Source organism: Corvus moneduloides, chromosome 7 (assembly GCF_009650955.1).
Source record: "Corvus moneduloides isolate bCorMon1 chromosome 7, bCorMon1.pri, whole genome shotgun sequence".
Classification (NCBI taxonomy): Eukaryota; Metazoa; Chordata; class Aves; order Passeriformes; family Corvidae; genus Corvus; species Corvus moneduloides.
Genome location: NC_045482.1, coordinates 15,113,171 through 15,132,196, shown reverse-complemented (window position 1 = coordinate 15,132,196; position 19,026 = coordinate 15,113,171). Strand labels below are relative to the sequence as shown.

The 19,026-nt window shown below is 35.7% G+C and overlaps 1 protein-coding gene across 3 annotated transcripts in view; it reads right to left on the bottom strand.

Annotated features, from left to right (window-relative positions):
* CERKL (ceramide kinase like) overlaps nucleotides 1-19,026 on the bottom strand; it is a 52,384-nt gene that overhangs the window by 14,390 nt on the left and 18,968 nt on the right. For 2 of the 3 annotated variants that reach the window (XM_032114200.1, XM_032114201.1), the window contains exons 2-5: nucleotides 16,232-16,474; nucleotides 8,771-8,902; nucleotides 3,792-3,855; nucleotides 805-947 (exon numbers count right to left, since the gene is read on the bottom strand). In XM_032114200.1, the coding sequence (XP_031970091.1) occupies nucleotides 805-947; nucleotides 3,792-3,855; nucleotides 8,771-8,902; nucleotides 16,232-16,474 (582 nt within the window). Of the gene's footprint in view, nucleotides 1-804; nucleotides 948-3,791; nucleotides 3,856-8,770; nucleotides 8,903-16,231; nucleotides 16,475-18,113; nucleotides 18,310-19,026 lie in introns of those variants that run through there. The other variant, XM_032114202.1, reaches the window with a different exon arrangement.

Below are 19,026 nucleotides of genomic sequence, written 5' to 3'. Positions count from 1 at the left end.
TTCTTTTCCTATTAAATTGTCTTTATCTCAACCCAACAGTTTTCCAGCATTTACCCTTCTGATTCTCTCCCCGATGCCACTGGTGGGGGAATGAGCGAACGGCTGCGTGGGGCTTGGCTGCTGGTTAAACCACAACAGTTCTTGCTGAAGCCTTCCTGCTGGGCAAAGTTACACTCCAAGAAGGGCAAATACAAAAACTGTGAGAAGACGGGACACACAAATCCCCCAATACAAACAAAATCACACCACAAGACACAAGTTAATAAAAAGAGCAGACTTTTCAAGAGAAATAGATTTCCACGTCTGTAAAACTAAAGAGAGAAAGCAGCTTTGTGTGCAATTTTTTTTTTTTAATATAATGCACACAGTGTATTTCTGGGACACCATTTTAAAATAGACCCTAAGCATGAATCCAACTAAGAATTCTGCCAAGAAAACTGGAGATGCAAGAAAGGAAAATCTAGAAAACAAAGCTTTCGTTTGGTATAATTTCTGTCAGGAAATAAGGGTGAAATTCGATCTTTGTATGGATCAGATGAAAATTATTTTAGTTTTATTCCTTCTCAGCTTCTTCCTTCAGGCAAAGAGCTCATCTGTGCCATTACTAAAAATTATCATTACAATTTAAAATCAAGTAATTTGTAATCAATATAAATCACTAATTTAAGACATTTATTCGATAGCTCCCTTACATAACTGAAGCTTTAGCATCAAGAACTGCCTTTAGTAGCCAAAACTGCAGAACATGCCAGAGGCACTTAAAACAGATGACTAACAAAACATAACAGTACCTTTCATTCTCACCTGCTGGTATTACTCCAAGAGGAACCGGTGCTCTGACAGGCTTTGATACATAGTCTGTGTCTTTCCCAGCATCTATCTGGGCTCTAAGTAGTAACCCATGAGCAACTTCGCTGACAGATCCATCTCCACCAACACAAACTACCCTATTACAAAACAAAAATGCCAAACACTTCAAAACAAACTCTTTCATAGCTGAACCCCACACCATATACATAATGAATCTTCAAAAAGCTAAAAAACATTCTTTCTTTAACAAGCTTGGGCTTCGCTCCCAGATCAGTGAATGTTACCTGAATGTTCCTTAAGCATTCTTATTTCTGCTTTCAGTCTGAGTAGGAGTAAATATATTTAACTTACATCTAAGTTAATATATTAACTTACCAAGTTTTTCTTATCACATGAAATGCACATAAACTGATCAGGTAGAAGAAACAAACACGTTTAAGTGCCTCAGTGGAAAAGCTCTTTACATCTTTCAATCCTGACCCATACAAACATTCCAATGCCTTTTAATTGCCCTTATAATAACAACTCACCAAATATTACAATAAAATAAAAAAACACTTGAAAACAGCTATTTTCACACACTATGCAGGCAGTTGAGGGATTTAGCAAGGTATAAAATCCTAGTGCCAGCAATCCTTTGCACAAAGGTACTTAATCACTGCTTCTGGAGCACATAATTAAACTCCCACCTGCTGTGGCTACAGAGAAGAATGCATTTGTCTGTAAAAGCTCTGTTACAGCAAACCATTTTTTATCTTGTTTTTGTTTATTTAAGTACATATTACAGAGATTCTCCAAATTAGGAAGCATATTTTAATAATAAGAATAGTAATAATACATTCCAAGCACTTATGACAGAAGTGTCAGAGTTACTTTAGGAGGCATTCACTTAAATTATATTATTTTGTTTTATCTCTGAATGCAGTTGGGAAACCATGTCCAATAATTCAACCAGGTAAAGCTGGTCAGATCTTTATAAGAAAAAACTCATTTTATGAGTTTAAATGTTTAAAATCGTTTACCTCATCTTCAATATTTTCTTCAGTTCCTATTACTATTTGCAAGATGATTTTCCATCTCTAATTTTTAGGAATGTTTCTTCTATCTAGCTAAACACTGCCACATTAAATAAAAAATACAATATGTAGTTTGAAGAATAGAATACAGAAGTTTGAAGAACATTTTCTTCCTGCTCGCAATCAGGAGTCATCGCCTGTATTTTGACTCATTTTTTGTTTATTCCCAGGCTTAAAATTTTCTGTCACAGTAGCAAAACCAGTAATCTTTGAAGTCTGATAAATTGAATACCCAGAAGGACTTGTGTGGATTGTCTTCTGGCTATTAAAACTTTTGAAAACAGATATATTTTCCTCTGATTTTGGAGAGCTGTGTAGATGAAGAGTCCCAGGAATAACATGAAAATGCTGCTAAATTTGACTTTTATTATTTTACCATTAATCATCAAGAGTTGCCTTTTTGGCTGGAAATAAAGGTACCATCAGGCACCTGGGATTCCAATGCTAATCAGTGAGAACCTGCTATGCATAAGGAGTAGAAAGTCTTGAGCAAACAAATTTTACTTAGACCTTGAAAAAGGTTTTTGAGAGGAAGAAACATTTAACCATCAGATGCAACTTTCTTAATCAACTATTCACTAAGGACTGACTAACCTGGGCTACTCTAAATATCCTTAATATTTTAGGCTCCTAACTAGGAAAGAAATATGCATGGACACTGCCTATTTCTGTCACTGTACAATGGGAAAACCCAGCTGAGATAGCAGCATCACAAATGCAGTCTCTCTATTTGTCACCAAAGCTCAGCCATAAATCAGGGGGAAAAAGCAAAATTGACAAAGTGCCTAAATTTTCAGTGTCCCTAAAAAAGAGTGGATAGCAAAAAAGGTAGAGTATATAAAACATCTGCCTATGGTCCTTCAAGACAGAATGGTAGCTGGGGAAATCAGAGAAAAGAAATTATAACTACAAACAAACAGCTTTGAAAAAGAATTAACACATAGGAGCGCTGCTTTCAGAAAGCACTGAGATATAAACTTCCAGTTTACTACTGCAAATCATAAGCTTAAGTTTACTTCATATGCTGTTAACATGGAAGGAACCATAACTCTCCTAGAGAGAAAATCAAGCTCAGAAATTGCATGTTGCTATGTTGCTTACATACTGCAGTGAATTTTAAAAAAAACAGTTGTCTTGCCATTTCTCCATTTTCACTTCAATTAGGTTTCTGCCAGTCTGAAACAGGCACCACTTGACGAGCAGGTGCTGATTAGAGCGGCAGATTAATGCACCCTGGCATGGCCTTCAGTCCACACCTAACCCACCTGCAGCTGCCTCCCAGCCTGGGCAAGGCGTGCAAGGTCTGTGTGCACAAACTGCACACGAACCAACTCGCCTCCTACCACCACACACAGCGCCCAAAGGAGGCACAGAAGTGCTGCTCCAGACAGGACAGGGGCCTTTTCACCTCAGAAATCCTGGCATCATACTAAGGGTTATATTCTTCCAGCTTCTTCTGCTCCTGTTCGCCCTTAGGTGTGACTACTGGAGAGAAGCCTTACAGGGGAAGAAGTTCCCAGTGACTCTACCCAAAGATCAAAGATGAAACAATTCAAATATGACTCAGTGTAGAAGATATTTGTGAAAGAAGATACAATCCAGGCTTTTTCTTCTTTGTCTTAGTATTCTTACAGAGACTGAAACTTTCATGAAGCATATTTCGGAAAGCTTTATTTTTTTATCTACTGTTACTCTTTATTTACCATTATTTATGAATCCAAGATACATTTCTATTGTCGGTAATTAATAAATACCAAAGCATTTAACAGAACTGACTTTCCCAGGTTTCATATATATGAGAAACAGAGTAACTCATTAAATACCCACTAGCATAATTTTGATTGGAATACAAACAAAAATAACATGATGAGGTTTACTAACATTCATAGTCACTAACCTACTTACCCATCAAATGCCTGCAGTTCACATTCTTTAAGTACTGAGAGAGCATGTCCTTCATATTCAGTTACTGCAAAAAACATTAATTATCAGCAGATTAGACCATTTTAAAGGGGTTTAAATTATTTTGCCCATAAGGAACAAAAGAGTAATTCAATTTAGATTATTTTTTAAATCATTAATGCATTAAAAGTATGAGAAGTTATATTTTACAGTTATGCTAGCTAAAAGGCCAAACATTAAAATTCAGCTGCTATTAGATACATGGCTATTTAGTGTATTTAAATTCAGATAACTCAAGAGGATGTTTGTTGCATCAAAATGCAAGTTTTAGCACTGACATAGTGGGTAAACTTCAGGAAAATAAGCATATCCTCAGTTAAGATTGAATTACTTCAGGATCAATCAAATTTAATTGCCTTTGTGTTAGGATATGCAAATTGCTAAATCAAAAATAAGAGGACTTAAACTCAGAAGTATGAAATCAAGCCAAATACCAGTGACAACAGAATATAACACACAGAGGAAGGTGGCACAAGTATACACCAGAGTTCATAGCCTCTGGAGGAAATGAATCTGTCACTCCACATTGATGTCTCTGTGTTTGCTGATACCCTATATAGTACTGTAAATGCCAGTGAAGACAGGATAAACTGGCATACTACAGATGGCACGAAGCATCATAACTACATTTAGCATTTTCTAGGGCAGCTTTGCCAGAAGAGACAGCCCAGCTGCAGCCACCCATCAAAGATTTTTGCTGACTGACATGACACTTGCAGATGGATTTTTTGTGTAAGAATGTGCATCATTATATGCAAAATTACATTAATCTTTCATGCTTGTCTGTCCCTGGTGCTCACATAGTTCAAGGCTTTTCTCCAGTGTTCCTAAACACTGCTAAAATTATTAGTCTTGGTGTCTAAAACAATCATTCCATATCAGTACCTGTTCCAACAGTATTTCTACAGACTACTCAAATGCTGCTTACAAGAACTGAAAACACCCCTATCTCCTCCTATACACACACACACGTTTGTGTGTATAGTGCGTGCATACACCTTTTCTCCTAAAAAATAAAAAACATCAAAACAAAATCAAAACAAAAATGATACTATTTTTACACTTCACATTAAAAAATTGTATCTATTGCCTATAACTTCAAAATCCCCCAACCAGTATGAGCAAAGTTCTAGTGCTTGGTGTTTTGAAAATTCTTAACTATAAACTAGAGTTGTTTTGATTATCTGGAAGGCAAAGATTTATCATTTTGCTGCAGAAACAGCTATCACTATAACAACTTCTGGAAATGATTTACAGAATTTACTTCCATGCAGGGTCTCTCTGGACTATCCAAGCACAATATTTAAGCTACCATATTCAGCTTTGCATTACCAATAGGAATTATGCTTTTATCAGTATCTGTAGGCTGTGTGAAAAGTGACCAATAAAAGTGTGCATCATGCAAAAACGCAGAAAGGTTCAAGTATCTTACCATTGCTTAGCTGTGAAAGAAACTCTTCCCATGAAAACATAGAGTTGGTTACCAGGTTACATGCCTTTTTAAATGAACACGATGACATTTAGAAAGTTATGAGTACAGTCTAATTAAAATGGAACAGTAAATTACATTTATTTTGTAACAGAAAACATGCTCAGTGCCTTCCTATGCTTACTATTACAGAATTAATTCATTCAAAGAACAAGGATGTGAAAATAAAGAGGGCTCATGTCTACAGAGAAATCAAGAAAGACAGTAAAAATGACTAATGTTAACCAGATTAAGAACAACTCCATCCTCTTTGCATCTAATATCTTAAGTTTGGAAATTATGTAGAAGAAATGCTCAAGGCTTAAGATTGGGGAATTCCAAGAAATTTAAAATTTGATGGGAGAATGACAGAGGATCTATTTTGACACACTGTGACAAAAAGACAGTGAAAAAATGAGGTTTTCAGGAAAAACTTTGGGAGAACATATAGAAAATCATTCAAGTAGAAAAAAAAACCTAGAAAAATCCAACACAGACATAAAAAGACCATGTCTAAAAAGTTTTCTGCAGGCTTGACAACCTCCAGAGGGACATGTATAAATCATTCTGATGGCTGGAAAAAAAGCTAAGTGTTTGAATATTTGGCACTCTTCCAATTCAGGGGGAAGAACAAACAAACAAAAAAACCTACTCAATGTATTTCGGTAATAGGAGGAAAGCTTCTTTCGTTGTTTGAGAAGGATCCAGATTACATATTTGGCAAAAATATAATTGCAAAAATATAATCACAGAAGTATTACTTAATGATTTTTTGACCATTTCTAATGCATAATTAAGAAACTTGGGGGTTTTTTTTCAAGAGTGTTTTGCTCTTAAATCTCAGATAACAGCATTCTGAAGGAAGGACACCAAAGGTGCACCTCCTTTGAACAGAGTCACACATACTCCAAACACTTTCAAGCCCTCCTCACATAGCAAACAAGAACTAAAGGCTTGGCCTCTACACATAGAAAAAGCAATACACAGTTAATTCAAGACTTCCAAACAGGGGATGCTTTCAAGTGATACCTAAATATACTGGCACTCATGCCACACACTAAAATCAATGGGATTATAACTGCTAATGATAACATTTTATTTTCATCCGGCATCAACACCAGTTATCTGTTGTTATTTATCATATGGTAAATTTAAACCAATGCTATTTGTCCAGTTCTCAAGTATTCTTTTTCTTTGTGATTCTACCCTAAAAATAGGAGTTTGGGAAGACTGTTATTTTTGCCTAGATGTCCAGGTTTTAAGTGTACATAAATGGAAGCAAAAAAGTCAAAAAAAGAAGTGAGACAAGCTAGGATTCAAGTCAGGGTTTCCTTCATTTATTTTTCTTTAATTATGTGTAAGATTTTTCAAGATACTAATGTATTTCTAAAATACTAGCTCCAATTATCACAGTTTGCCAGTACTTGCAGGTATCTCAACAACAGAGTGAGCTTTTGTAGAACTCAATTTTTGGAAGAGTCACTTACCCTAGCAGCCATATCCCAACTGCAGCACAAAAGATTGCCCAATTCATAAAAGAGGCCAGATTTTAACTATTATTTCACCTTAGCTACAGTTAAAAAATTGTTACAGTTTAAATTTGCTAATTCACACTTTATAGTGCACTAAGCACTTCAGAGACTTGCTTACTGCACGTAACAAAAATAACCCAAAACCCCAACAAAACACAATCCACTCCCTAAGACCTTTGGTTCTTTTTATTGAAATTAATACTGCTGCAGCACACAAAGTCATTTGGGGGGGGGAAGAAAACCCTAGAGAATTTAAAAATAATTAGAAAAAGTAAATGTTACTTCAGCACTCGCTTATTTGCATTCATGTCTTTAGATTGCTGTATGTCCTTGGATAGGAGAGAACATTTCCACTCCAAACTTCTAAACACATAAGATGTTTATTCCAAGAGAAGCTACCATGAAGAATAAGATTTTCTGAGAGGAAGCAACAACCAGCTACCAATGTACAAGATGGGCTGAGGAGAGCTCTGTCTTTCAGCATTCCACTGTCAATTTTTGATGGTCTGAGGTGTTTTTAGTAGCCTGCAAGCTTTGTATTTTGTATGCACTAGAAGCCACTTCAGAGGTTAAAATTTGCTATAAAATTTTTGTGTTCAATGGATTTTAGGCTTTAAATATGTCTATGTGGAAAAGTCTAAATGTAAAATATCTTCAGTGCAAAAACGGTACAAAAGCATTCACAATTCCAGTACCTAATGCCACTAGTTATGTAAATACTGGCCATGTTCCAAAAAAGCAGGAACAGCAAGATGCACACTCCAACTTCACAAAATCCAAAACAACTATGGGATGAAAAAAACCAGTCCTAGCTACTTGAAATAAAGCGCTTAGTTTTATTAGAATATGGTACCAGTGGACAGGACTTTTACTCAGCACCCACCACCACCCTCTTTTTTCCTTTAATGCATAGTCCTTAATTATCTCTACTAGCATTGAAAACTGATGTAGTTTTCTCATTTTGCCTGTAGGAGGAGTGTTAGGCAGCTAATAAGCACAATAGTATTTCAACATTGCCAAAATAACCTTAATTAAAGGATAGGCCATTAAACATTTTTCTGGCTCAATTCCGAAGTTTCCTATTAAAATTTAAAAGGCTAATAATTAAAAAATAAACTTAAAACTGTTTTTATTCCACTAGTAAAAATGTTTTTGAAACCTCTACGAATTATATTCGCAACTTATATTAAAACTTTTTTTAAAAATTGTGACCAAACAAGGGTAAGTTCAATTTCTAACATGACAGCATTATTAGTCTGTTCACACTATGATACATGCCTTCCAGGTGGAAAAATATGTCTGTGAGAATTAAAACTTATATAAAGCTGCTGGCATTCCCTCTCAGTTAAGTATAGTTAAGAAATTATCACTGCAGAATTATAATACAGACAATCTTTTTCACATTTCTTCTAATATGTCTTTAATCTTCAATTGATTTTACTTTAAATTTTGGGATAAATAGTTAAAAAAATACATAGATACAGGTAATAAAATTAGCAAGCTAATTTTCATCTACCATTATTGTATTATTACATTCTCATGGCTAAATCGGATTTTCTCAGAATAATTTTTGGACTGCAACCTGAACTAGTCATCATTTCAGAAGAAGTTTAAGGAACACCTGCAAGATGAGACCTCTTCTAATTTGCTTAAACTGAGACTGATAATTTTTCAAGTCAATTACAACAGACACAGGAAAAAGCCTAGATTACTAGTATTGACTGCTATAGGTGAAAAATACTGAATCAGTAACAGAATTACAAAAACTTTTTTTTGACAAAATAAAAATATATTGTGTTGTATTAACTAGAGTTCCAAATGCACTACTTGCAGTCAAAGGCAATAAGGTTTAGCAGTAAATTCAAACTGCGCTTAAGCATTAGTTTCACAAAGGATTAAGCTATGCTTTTGAAGCAACTTACCTGTGACATCAGTTTTTATGTCAGCAAGTTTAAAAAGAGGTGCAACTTTTTCAAAATAAACATGGGTGGCTTCCCTTTTGTGGCTGCTTGGATTAACAAACACTTTCAAGGATTTTGGTCTGTTTTGAAACCCTAGAAAGAGAACACAAAACATTTCAGATTACACACAACCTGACTATTTTTACAGCTTAAATGAATTTCTAATGTCAGAACTGTTCCAATAGTTTGACAGGATAAGTAAATTATAGTTTTAAAAAGTCTAAATTTCTTCTTGCATGCCCACTACTTATCTTTAAACTACAGTATTGATTAATTTTGTGTGTACAGCTAATAAACAGTTGTAGGAACCAGAACAAAAGTGCATGTGTCACAGCCTAGTTAAACCCTGATTCAGGAGCAGGATGAGCGTGAAGTTAAAAGTCTGGGCATCAAAAAAGAAAAGAAACCCAAACATAAAAATGTATCCTTGTTGGAATTTAATGTGACTCAATTTCAGCAGGCATACAAAAGTAACACCCAACAAAACTGACACCACAATCCAACACTTTTCTGAGAGTGCAAATCAAACAATCCAAGGGAAATTTCTTCGTTGTGAAAGAGGTACAAAAATATAAAGAAATTGAAAACTTGGCAGTATCATTTGGAAATCTGACAATTATTATTCATTTAGGTCTTTGGAGTAACAACATCCAAGGAAACAACACTGAGAAATACTGCTATGCAAAGCTGAACCTTGTCTTGCACATTGATCCCATGAAGTAATTTTATTATTTGAAATATGGCATTTTTGTTGAAGAGTAAGTAACTCACACTAAACCAGTAACATTACTTTTCAAGTTCTCTTTTCTAGAATTCCTACAATTGCCAGTGAGACTGCTTTGCTACACAAAGCAAGCAGTAGTGTGCAATACTGCTCTTCTTTTGGTATTTACTTAAAACACACAATTTGAACAATTCTAAATTTTGTTTTAGTATCAGGGTAGACTATCACTTTCTTAGTCAAATAAAAGCTAGACTATCTGGCAAGTGTACTGCTTTCAACATTCAAGAACAAAATTAGTAGTAGGCCACAACTCCAAAAGGGAGTCAAGAATGAAAGCACACTTTCCTGCCCCATGAAGAACATTAGTTCAATTTTTACAGCCACATGTACCTTCAGAGTGTCAGCAAGGACTCATTCCACTCACTCTACCTCAAAAACTGAACAGGAACTCAAAGAAATTATAACTAAATACTATTTCAGCATTAAAGAGGAAAGTATTCCTAAGATCAAAACATAATTATAAAAGTCACGGAGATTATTTTTTCATATATTTAAACACACCAAAGAATCTCAAAATGAAAACTAGCACTTTAGCCAGTTTGTGTCAAAAAATTTAGAAGATTTCTTAAAGATACTGAAGGAAATTATTGGATCAACTTGCTGCTATAACATAAAAAGCATACACAAAGAATTGTACAACCATATGTATGTCAAAATGTTACACAGAGTGCCAAGTCATGGCACAGCAAAATAATACTGGAGAATCTTGCATGTCCTCAGTAACAAATACCTGTGTTCATAATCATCTCTTTCAAAAGGAGAAAAAAGGAAATAGGGAACTTGGTGAGGGACTGCAGTTGTGTTGGAGGAAAGAGTTGCTGTTCATGAGGACCTGCTTAGCTACAAGAAAGGTCTGAGAAAAGCCTGAAAATATTCAATAAAGACAAACACAAAGCCCAGTACCTGAGCCAGCAAAACCTCAGAGCATGGGCTGGGGCTGGGCCAAGCAGGCAGCACCTCTTAGAGAGCACTGGCAGCTCCTGATGGGCGGGAGCTGGACACAAGGGAACAGGGCCACTGCAGCCAGGAAGGGCAAGGGCTCACTGGGCTGCAGCAAGAGGACAGCCAGCAGTGCAAAGGATATCCCTATACCCTTGTTCTCAACATCTTTGGAGCCTGAAGCTAAAAAATTGCATCCACATTCAGGCCCCCCAGCACAAGACAGATGAAGTGGAGCAAGTCCAACAGAGGACTGTGAATACAACGAGGGGCCGGAGCAGGCCACAGGAGAGTCACTGGCAGCCACCTTGGACAGCCTCAAGGACAAAATCTACCTAAAGGTTTTCCTTAAGCATCTACTGCGGGAGTAACAGGCCACCAAGCCAGGCTTCCTACAGGTGCAAGGACAAAGAGGCAGTGGACACAAGTGCCACAAGGAATATCCCAATGTGAAATAAAGAAAATTGCCCTTCACAATGAGGGCAGCTAAGCCATGGATGACATTGTCCATCCTTAGAGATTTTCAAAACTTATCTGGACATGGCTCTTAGCAACGTGATCTTTATTAGAAGCTCACCTGTCCTGAGCAGGAAGCTAGAACAGATAATCTCCAGCGGTCCATTCCAACCTAAATTCTTCCTGATTCTCTGGAAACAGCAACAAGGACTGCAGATATGTACTACAGTGGAATTTCTTATTACAGGAATTACAACATAAACAAGGAAGACTAAACAAAAGCTCCCAAAGACTATTATTACATATAAATAATCATCATAAACACATTATAATAATGCCTTAATTGAAATCTACTAACTGGTATTGCTGCAGTCTTTTAGAAGTCAGAAAAATATTAAGACCAAAAAAATAATTTCTGTGACTCTATCCTTTGCCTAAAGCATCACTAGAAATTAAATGGAAAACTGTAAGAATAAGGATTCCTGCTTCAAAAGAGAAAAGATTTAACCAAATCCATTAATGTGCTGTCATGTTTCTTATTTACAAGAACCTGTGATCAGCTGCTCCTCCTAATACTCAACCCCCCACCAACACCCAGAGCTAAAAAACTGTAAAAAATTACTTCAGTCATGGATATCTAAGTATACCTTGAAACTTACAAAAAACAAACCAGAAACACCCCCCCAAACATACAAATATAAGAATATAATACATAAAGCAGTGGGAAAGAATAGGAAACAGCTTGTAGAAGAAGAGAAAGCAGCTGAAGTATCAAAAATTCTGTTACCCAGACAGTGTGAGTTACAGTATTGTGAAACAGACATCAGGAGAAAACTGAAGGGGATAAAAGCAAACACCACTACCTCACTTCAATGTTTTTGACTATTACATGTAAAAAATTAGCCCTAGGTGGTAGTATAAAGTTTCAGAAGAAATTCTAAGTAGGCAAAAGAAAATAGACTTTTCAGTTGGTGGGGGGAAAAAAATCCTAGATTTTTGAGGAAATGGTTGAATTCAATTTCTTTTTAAAGAAAAAAATCATTCATTAAACAATTCTAAACCAGAAACTGTATTTATGATTATGTATATTCGGCTACGGCTGAAAAGTCGATCAGAGCTAAGACATAAATCCTAGCAAGATTTTCAAGAACCAAATGCATTCGCAGGATGAAAGTATTACAATATTCTCTTTATGACTATTTGAATATCAATTTACTTTTTTAGAGAGATAAAATATTTCATTCACAGACTTTTTTTCAAACAAGACTTTTGAGCAGAGACGGTACACTATTGAAGTGATTTTGTTTGTGACAAATAATTGCCAACTGACATGAAAGGATGATCACGACAAAATTTATTACTTTATCATTCCTGGTGTGCACTAGACACATTAAAACACACCAAACAACTGAGTTTAATGAAAGCATATCCAGTAACAGCCACAGATTAAACTTTCACACAATATTATTGTGAAGCTTCTTTAAAGTGTTTTTAAATAATAATCTTTTAATTGTCTTTAAACAGCATCTATATGAATGAATCAATGTCATTGACTACCGTGTGCAACTGATCCCAGTCTGCCAGCCTTTTGGGGCTCTCCTAACTGGTATTCTGTTATTGTTTTCTGTGGCTGCTCCATTTGAAACGAGCCAGCAGCCCAAAGCAGGAAGGCCAACTGTTCCCCCAGTACTAACAAATGTGCTAATATGCACTAGTTTAAACTTGATCTATCAAGTGAATCAGTGAACCATGAAGGGTGGTGGGTCAATCAGGGTGTTCTGAAAACAAAGGCTCCTAGGGCAGCAGAGACGCTGTGCTCAGACATACATCTGTGCTGCTTTCAGGCCTCGGCCTTAGGAAAATGGGTTTATGTTACAAAAGTTAAGAGCCTGGAATCATGTCATTACCACCTACATTTATAAATACTTTATACAACATTAGGAATATTATACATGAGAAAAACTAACAATATGAGACAGAGTTGTTAGAGTAACTATGGAGACACCACTGTTAATATTAACTAACCTAAGTTAATGTTTAACATTAATGGTTTAATTAAAACTTCATGCATGAAGTTTCAGGCATTCATATCAAATCCCAGTGTGATAGATACTGCAGAGCAGTAGATAAAAATAAAATGGACTTCATGCTTTTTTTGCTATTTTATCATTTATTCTTAACCACATTTACTGTCTTTTGTTAGTTCAGAGTTTTTAAGTAAAGCTTTTTCAAATCAACCGTTAGTAAGTCTTATCTTGTTAAAAAAAAATGGATAAGCATTGAAAACGGTACATTTTCTCTCATTTTTGAGCCTGTCTCAACCCTTTAAGAACCACTGTGTATTTGAATGTGCAGAGGATTTTAGATGAAACAGTGAATTCTACTGACACAGTGTGTCCCCACATGCCACGCCCGTAAGTCCTTTACAAAAAGATGTGTATAAATGGAAATCACAGAGTGGGGTGTGCACCAGGGCTGACATGAGATAACAGCACACTAGACCCTGTCTAAGCTGCCCTTTGGGGCCTTCCAGGAGCCAGCCCAGAGCCAAAGCTCCATAGGTGCATCAAGATGGCAGTGGTTATCTTACATCAGTTTAACAAACATGATGTCCAGAAGATCAGATTTCAGGAACACCACATCAGTGAGCAAGCTCTTCGTATCTAGCTGGCATACACTGGAACAGCAGCAACATTAGGCAGAAAATAAGAACTTCTTTAAGTATGGGAAGATGGCAGTACATCTATTTAGTTACCCTGACACGCACACAAAAACATAATAGCAGTCACTGTAACTAAATTCTAAACAGTTATGTCTCTGTGTACTCACCTATATGATAACAGGCTTCATAAAAAATTATAGCCCAGTTTAAACTGAAGTACTCTGAACACATATTTAAAGCAACAGAGGACACTCACAATGAATATAATAGAAATGAACAGGGAAAAACCATGTATGAAACATTCATGACAGACACAGATCACACAGTAAAAAGGAAAGTGTACATAAAATTTCAGAAAAAATAAAATCCTCATTAGAAGATTAGAAATTCAGATAAACTTTGGCTCGTATCATCACTGATAAAATTGCTATTGTTGTTCCTTAATTAATGTATATGTATAAAAATCTAAAAATTTGTCAAAGGGTAAGGTAAACAAGTAGAAATTGCATTTATCTGCAGAGGAAACACACCTGTCAGTAACATGTACTCCCATTTGTCAGAATGTCTAAATATTACTGACCAAATATATATATATTCTACTTTGATAAATCACCTGCTTTTAATTTGCTCCAGCCCAAAAAAAAAAAAAAAAATCCTTCCAGTAAATAATGCAGCAGTTAATGAAAAATTACTTTGTGATCAGATAGACTGGGGGAGGAAGGAGGGCAGGGAAGTAATTTTCACTATTTTAGAAGGATAAAACCAGAAGCAGCCAATTTGAGTTTATTAACAATGATGAGTCCAGCACTAGGACAAAAAAAAAAAAAAAAAGCTGCAGCAAAAACTACGAAAATCCATTACTGTTTCACACAGAAATACCAGTCACTGAGAAATCAACAGAAGTCAACTGCATTGTATACTTTTAGTTCAAACTTAGAAGAATATACACATTAGCAACTGGTATTAGGAGGGGTTTGTGCAGTTATTTTTATCACTCTGAGTCCTGTTTATTCCTGAAGTGGAAGGCAAGGAGAAAAAATGTACTGATCAGAGATCAAAAAATCTGTACAAGGTCTGAGCTTATGGAGAAAGACTGAAGCAGGAACTTGAAACAGCATTGCACAGAATACTTTTTTTTCAGGTTCAGGTGGCTTCCAATTACAAGGCTATAAAACAGAGACTGCACCTCGAGGTCAAGGCAACCTGAGCTAGAGATACTGCAGCTTTTTTTTCTGTGAACATATGGTATCACTGCTCCTGATAGATGGAGGGTAATCTGGGAACAAAACAGACATTTGCTCCTTATGCAAATGTCCTTGCCTTTATGGGTAGCTGGAGATCTACAGGAATCCTGGCACTTCTGCAGATTGAGATATTTCATGATAAAGTCTTTCAAAAGGGGAAAAGGGAAGGCACTTTTTAATACACATCTTCATTGGGAAAATCCAAAGCATACTGTAAACAAACAGTATAAGAATGCACCATTAATAACTCGTGTTGTTTCTCTAATACCTGCTTGTGAAACTTTACTAGAAGCACACTATAAATTGTTATTCAAAGTGTTGTTACAAACACTACAGATGTACAAGATTTGAATTCCGTAACCCAGCTCATTCTTAACAATTCAGCTGGAGTTCTAATAGTCTGTTACAAGAGAGACTGCTTTTCTTCTGTAACAAACAAACTCATTTGCCAAAATCTGTAAACAGAGGCACATTTTGGAGCTAAATCAGAGAGTTTAGTATTGGGGAAGGGGCGTCATTTTGGTTTTTTAAATCAAAAGTGCGCTATATTCTATGTCTTTCAAATACAAACTACAGTGAAAGGCTTGGATTTCTCAGGGCTCTTTTCCCTATATGGTTAATATTTTTTTCTTAATTTTGAAGGAGCTTCCATAAAATAAAAAAAAAAAGAAACCCCAACCAAGCAACCAACCTTATAACTGGTTAAACAAAGCATCCTGAAAATGGCATTAGCCTAAGCAAACACAGAAAGATATTTTTAAAGTAAAGAATTACCTTCCATCACTAGTGTCAATAAATTTTGTATCAAATTAGACAACAAGAGTCCTACAGAACCTTAAGAGCACTGCCCCCTGTGAATTTATGAAGATGAGGAAAGTATCTCCCATTAGTCTCCTAAAGAATCTGGAGGTCTCAAGTGGGATTCCCTAAACTGTCACCTGAAGAGCTCCCAGAAGTGCAACTACTGTAGTACCATCATGTGTGATGCAATTTCAAATGAAATTTTGTTGAAAATATCAACAAAATATATTATTTCATTCAGAAACAGATTTCCCAGAAGACTCTTCAGTCAGAATAAACTACTTATTTTCAGTAGCTTCCAAAACTCTTCCAAAAATAACATCAATTTGTTTCAGTTTTACAGATACATTAGTCAATTATTGTCACTTTCCTAAATTTTACACTTCACCACGTAAAACTTCAGTAGTAAACATTTGGCAGAAATAATATTCATATCTGTGTCTTAATTTCTACAGGCAAAACGTTTCTAAGCTTCACTCAACCTCACGTATTGCCAATAGAAATAAATATGACATCAACCTCAATTAAATGCTTACCATTCAGAATTTCCTTCAGATGTCTAAACCATGACTGACAATGATCTTCACTTAAGTTATTTAAATGGATAGCACAGTCTGTAAGCTTATTCTCTTCTTTATTCAAGCATTTAAAAATTGTGATACCCAACAAAGTACCACCTTTTTTCTGCCCTGCAAAACGACGACGTTTCAGTTTTACTGAAAATACATCTTTCATTTCAATAATCTCCTCTTGAGCCTGTAAGGCCACACTGGAATCACCTGTAAGAGAAAAAAAAGAAAAAAAAAAAAGAAAAGCATTACCAATATGTTTGGGAGTAACAACTAAAAAAAACATTGTTACAGCTTCATCTCTAGCTTCACTTCTTGCATCTGTTCATGCTTGCATTGAAACTTACTGCATATAATTTCCCTCAATCACTGGTCTTTTATTTTACCAACTTAGTTATGTATCCAGCTGTACAAACAAAACAATTTCAAAGAGGTTATTTACTCAGCTTTCTGGTGTTCAAAAAAATTAATAAAATTTCACACTCTAAGAAATACTTTTTTTTTGCATTTGCATTCAAAAAGCAAATTCTTTATGGTATTCACCTAAATCATAGCAATCACAGCAGTTGTACACTCCTAAATCATAGATCAGAAAGTGTGCTATGACCCAAGCTGACTATATGCTCACTATATTTTTTTATTTGATACAACCATTGCCTTTTGTGTTTATATTAGAAATAAATCAGAAAATATTTAAGCAAAAATAGACAAATAAAGCAAAACTCTATCGCTCATCTTTGCTTTCATTTTTGATGTATGAATTCAGTTTAGAAGACAAGAAAAACAGTTTCAAAAAAGTTCTTGGGACAGTTCAAAATCCTCATCCCAAGGGAGATTTGTGTTAGGCAAAGTGAAGGTTTTGTTATCTTGGAGCTGTTATTTACATGGATGCTGTGGCTGCAGATGCTATCACTTCATTTCCAAGTGCATTTTGGAAATGTATCAACTGAGCCACTGTAGTACAGGCTTCTCCCTTTTCTGCTCTCTTGAGCTGCATTCCGATTCCTCAAAAACAAAGTCAAATACAAAAACTGAAGGAAAAGTGTCACCATTTCTGTAGGTATCAGATTCTCTGGACACAGAAAGGTTTCCCTGATTTCTTCATAATTACAGCGGATCTGATACAGCAGGCCAATAAAGGTCCCTTTGCTGCCCAAGGAAAGAAACTCTAGAAACCAGAAAACTTCCCCAAATCCAGCAACAGCTCTGTCAACTGGTTTCTCAATAGCAAAAACCATAACAGATTCTGTTTGATGAATAGTTGATACATGCTGTACTGAAGTGCTGGGAAAAGTCTATTTTAATTGTCATCCTGGGAAAGGTGGGCAGCACCACCACCTTCATTATACCACATGAAGCTGAGGGCTTCAGAAAGTCATACTTCCTCTGGGCAGGAGAAAGACCACTTTGTCAATTCTCGTAACAGTTTGATGCTGGCATTTCTCAACATCATTTCTGGAAGGAGACTATGCAGTGATCATCTCTCTGTCCAGGAATCTTGGATGACTTCTCCTCAGCCATGCTAACACAGCTAAAGCTCAAAACAATATTACCTCTCCTCATAATTCTCAAACAATTCGTTTTTTCCTGTTCCATACCAAATAACCTGCTACAAATAGAAGCATGACCTTGCTATACTTCCCACATATTTTTCCCAGCTTTTTCTATTTTACCATCCTAATTTCTGTGTAAATCAGCTACTAAGGTGTAAAACTGGACTGAAATCATTCCGTTCTTAGCAGGAATACTGTGACAAGTAAATGTTGGTGTGCATTGAGATAGTACACAGGAAACTGTCTGTAGTGCAGATTTTCAGAAGTATACAGCAAATAAACAGGAGGAAACTCACCTAAATAGTTTTTTTAAAACCCCAACATAAATCTTAAAAGTACTGTAATGACTGCTGTAAAAGTATTTTCATTCAATGTATCCTGTAGAAATAAGGGAGCTGAGGGGGGAAAAATACTGTATGATTCCATTTGAACTATGATTTTACACAGACTCCAAGTGGACATTGTACAAACAAACTTGATACAAACATTACCAAACCCAAGATCTTCATTTTTGTCAAACTTTGTATTGCTCTTCTAAAACATTTAGGGGTAAATAATCTCTGTAAGTCTGAAATGAAAAACTGACTGGTTATGTCCCATATCACTTATCTAGAACTACATAGTTTAATACCTATATTAAAGATTTGTTTTTATTTTTAAAACAGATTTTTTGAGGGGTCTGCTTATGTTTTTTTCACGAAGTCTCACTGTGAGACACACAATACACTGAACATGCCAACACACAACCTCAATGCTTTAGTGAACAAAGACACGTGATATATAACCACAACCATTATGCAGCCATAACTGAGCTGCAGCATTCATTTCCCCAGACCAATACAAATATTTTAAGTGGGCTTGCTTTTAAAATACTTTTAAATAAATCATACTTTTTAATAAATCATATTTTGGATTTAACTCTTAGTTCTGCTGAGGATATCACAAACTCTATTATGGCAATGTTATGAATGTACACCACAAACAAGTTACAAACATTAGTCTACTTGACAGGCACAAGTCAAGGAAAATGAAGGCCTGTTAAAATACTTTTTTATTCCCCACTAGCTTTCATAGAATGACATTTAGTCATAAACCAGGTAAGGCCTGCCTTTTCTTTTCATGACTATTTCAGCAGGTTACTTATTTGCTCATGCATCTTCCTCTTACTCTGTATTTATCAAATTCTTACGTTGCTCAGATGCATATCAA